This window comes from Atta colombica, unplaced genomic scaffold (assembly GCF_001594045.1).
Source record: "Atta colombica isolate Treedump-2 unplaced genomic scaffold, Acol1.0 scaffold46, whole genome shotgun sequence".
NCBI lineage: Eukaryota > Metazoa > Arthropoda > Insecta > Hymenoptera > Formicidae > Atta > Atta colombica.
Window position 1 is genome coordinate 790031 of NW_017259535.1, and position 1629 is coordinate 791659.

Consider the following 1629-nt stretch of genomic DNA (forward strand, 5'->3'; position numbering starts at 1 on the left):
ATAGTGCAGTATAGTACAGGAATAAAAAAGATCTAGTGTTGCTAGAAAGCACCTGATATTTGAAATCAGACAAATATAAAACAAGTTACTCATATACATACTAATTACACACACATATTACATATGCAAAGATGTGTGCATGTATAAACACCTTGTTCCAGCTCCTCTCCAAAGCTGAGGCGCGTCTGCTTTGGTTTATCCTTCTTCGTTTTAACTTTGACTGGTTGTGCGTCCTCCACCTCCATTCTGTTCTCATTATCCTCGTCTTCATCATCGAAAGGACGTCGGCGTATGTTCCGCTTCGGCTTGTTGAATAATGACATTATCGTTGCAACGTTCTCCTCGACAACGGGACAACCGCTGCTCGAACTTGGTTGTTAAAGACGCGGGCTGAAAAGCGACACGTGTCGCATTACTGGAGATTGAATCGTTGAACTGTAATTAATCGTTGAACTGGAACGTACGCGCGGTATCACTTCGCATTAAATATCAACAGATCCGCGACATGCAATATTGAAAATCTTTCCAAAACTCGACTACATAAGTGGGCAGATACAGCCATCCGATGAGGATGAGGCTAAACGGCACAAAAGTAAATTATAATGGTCGCGAGAGGGCACCACCATCGCTTTGCAATGGCGACGCTTTTTTCCGATAAGTTTCGATAGAGATTGGCTGCGTTCAGCAGAATGTTTATTTTGTAACTGTTGGAAGTTTTCTTCGCGCTGATTGGATTATGCATTATAGATAAAAAAAATGGTCCAATCTCGGCAGAGAATCATAAAACGGTTGCAAAACGGTTGCTGTTGTGTTCTGCTGAACGCAGCCAGGTTCGTTCGTTCGGGCAGTTTCGCGATCATTTTTACGAACTCCGATTGACTTCGACTGATTGTTACATTGGAAATGACCAATCGCATTTGCTATTCAGTAGAATTGACAATCATAGTGACACTTAATTTATATATACCGATTAGGTTAATTGGAATTAAAACCGGCTCTCGGAATATTTGGGCTATTTTTATTATTAAAAAATAAAATACCTCTCACTTTACTAATGACTTTAAATAATAAAAATATATGTAATGATAATTTTGTGTAATAATTTAAAATAGAACGGAAAAAGGAAATTTTGATCAGTAATCCAGTTTTGTCCAGCCATTCTATTCTCAGTTCTGGGCAGCTGGGGTATAATATTCCGTAATTCACGTTACAAGTGCTTTGAAACAAATTCTTTGGTTGATCAATTTATAAAATTCTTTTTTTTAAGTTTAGTTAACGAAGCATTTACATTAAATAGATCGCATCCTTTCCGAAAAAAGTGAAATATTGTGCACCTACCTACACTTGCAAAAATGTGGAGCATGTGGGCTGTCTAGACATATATGTACCTGCATGTGTTTGGAGGTTAAGATGTTAAATTAGAAATTTTATATAATTTTTAAGTAACTATATTTATGTATTTTTAAACATTTTATGCGAATGTTAAAATACAATTGAAATTGTTTGAAAAAAAACTAATTTTATGAATACAAGTATAATTTGCAGTAAAGTGTTTAACTTAGCAAGATTAACGCTTATGTTCATAAAATTATTTACAAACAATTTAAATTGCATTTTAACATTTGTATA

The 1629-nt window shown here is 35.4% G+C and overlaps 1 protein-coding gene across 1 annotated transcript in view; it reads right to left on the bottom strand.

Moving 5' to 3' along the window:
• The window catches only part of LOC108691403 (PAX3- and PAX7-binding protein 1), a 6519-nt gene extending 5941 nt beyond the window's left edge, over window positions 1–578 (bottom strand). The window contains exon 1 of the mRNA XM_018199143.1: window positions 152–578. Within this exon, the coding sequence (XP_018054632.1) occupies window positions 152–323 (172 nt within the window). The 5' untranslated portion in view covers window positions 324–578. The remainder of the gene's footprint in view (window positions 1–151) is intronic.
• Window positions 579–1629: the final 1051 nt, after the last annotated feature.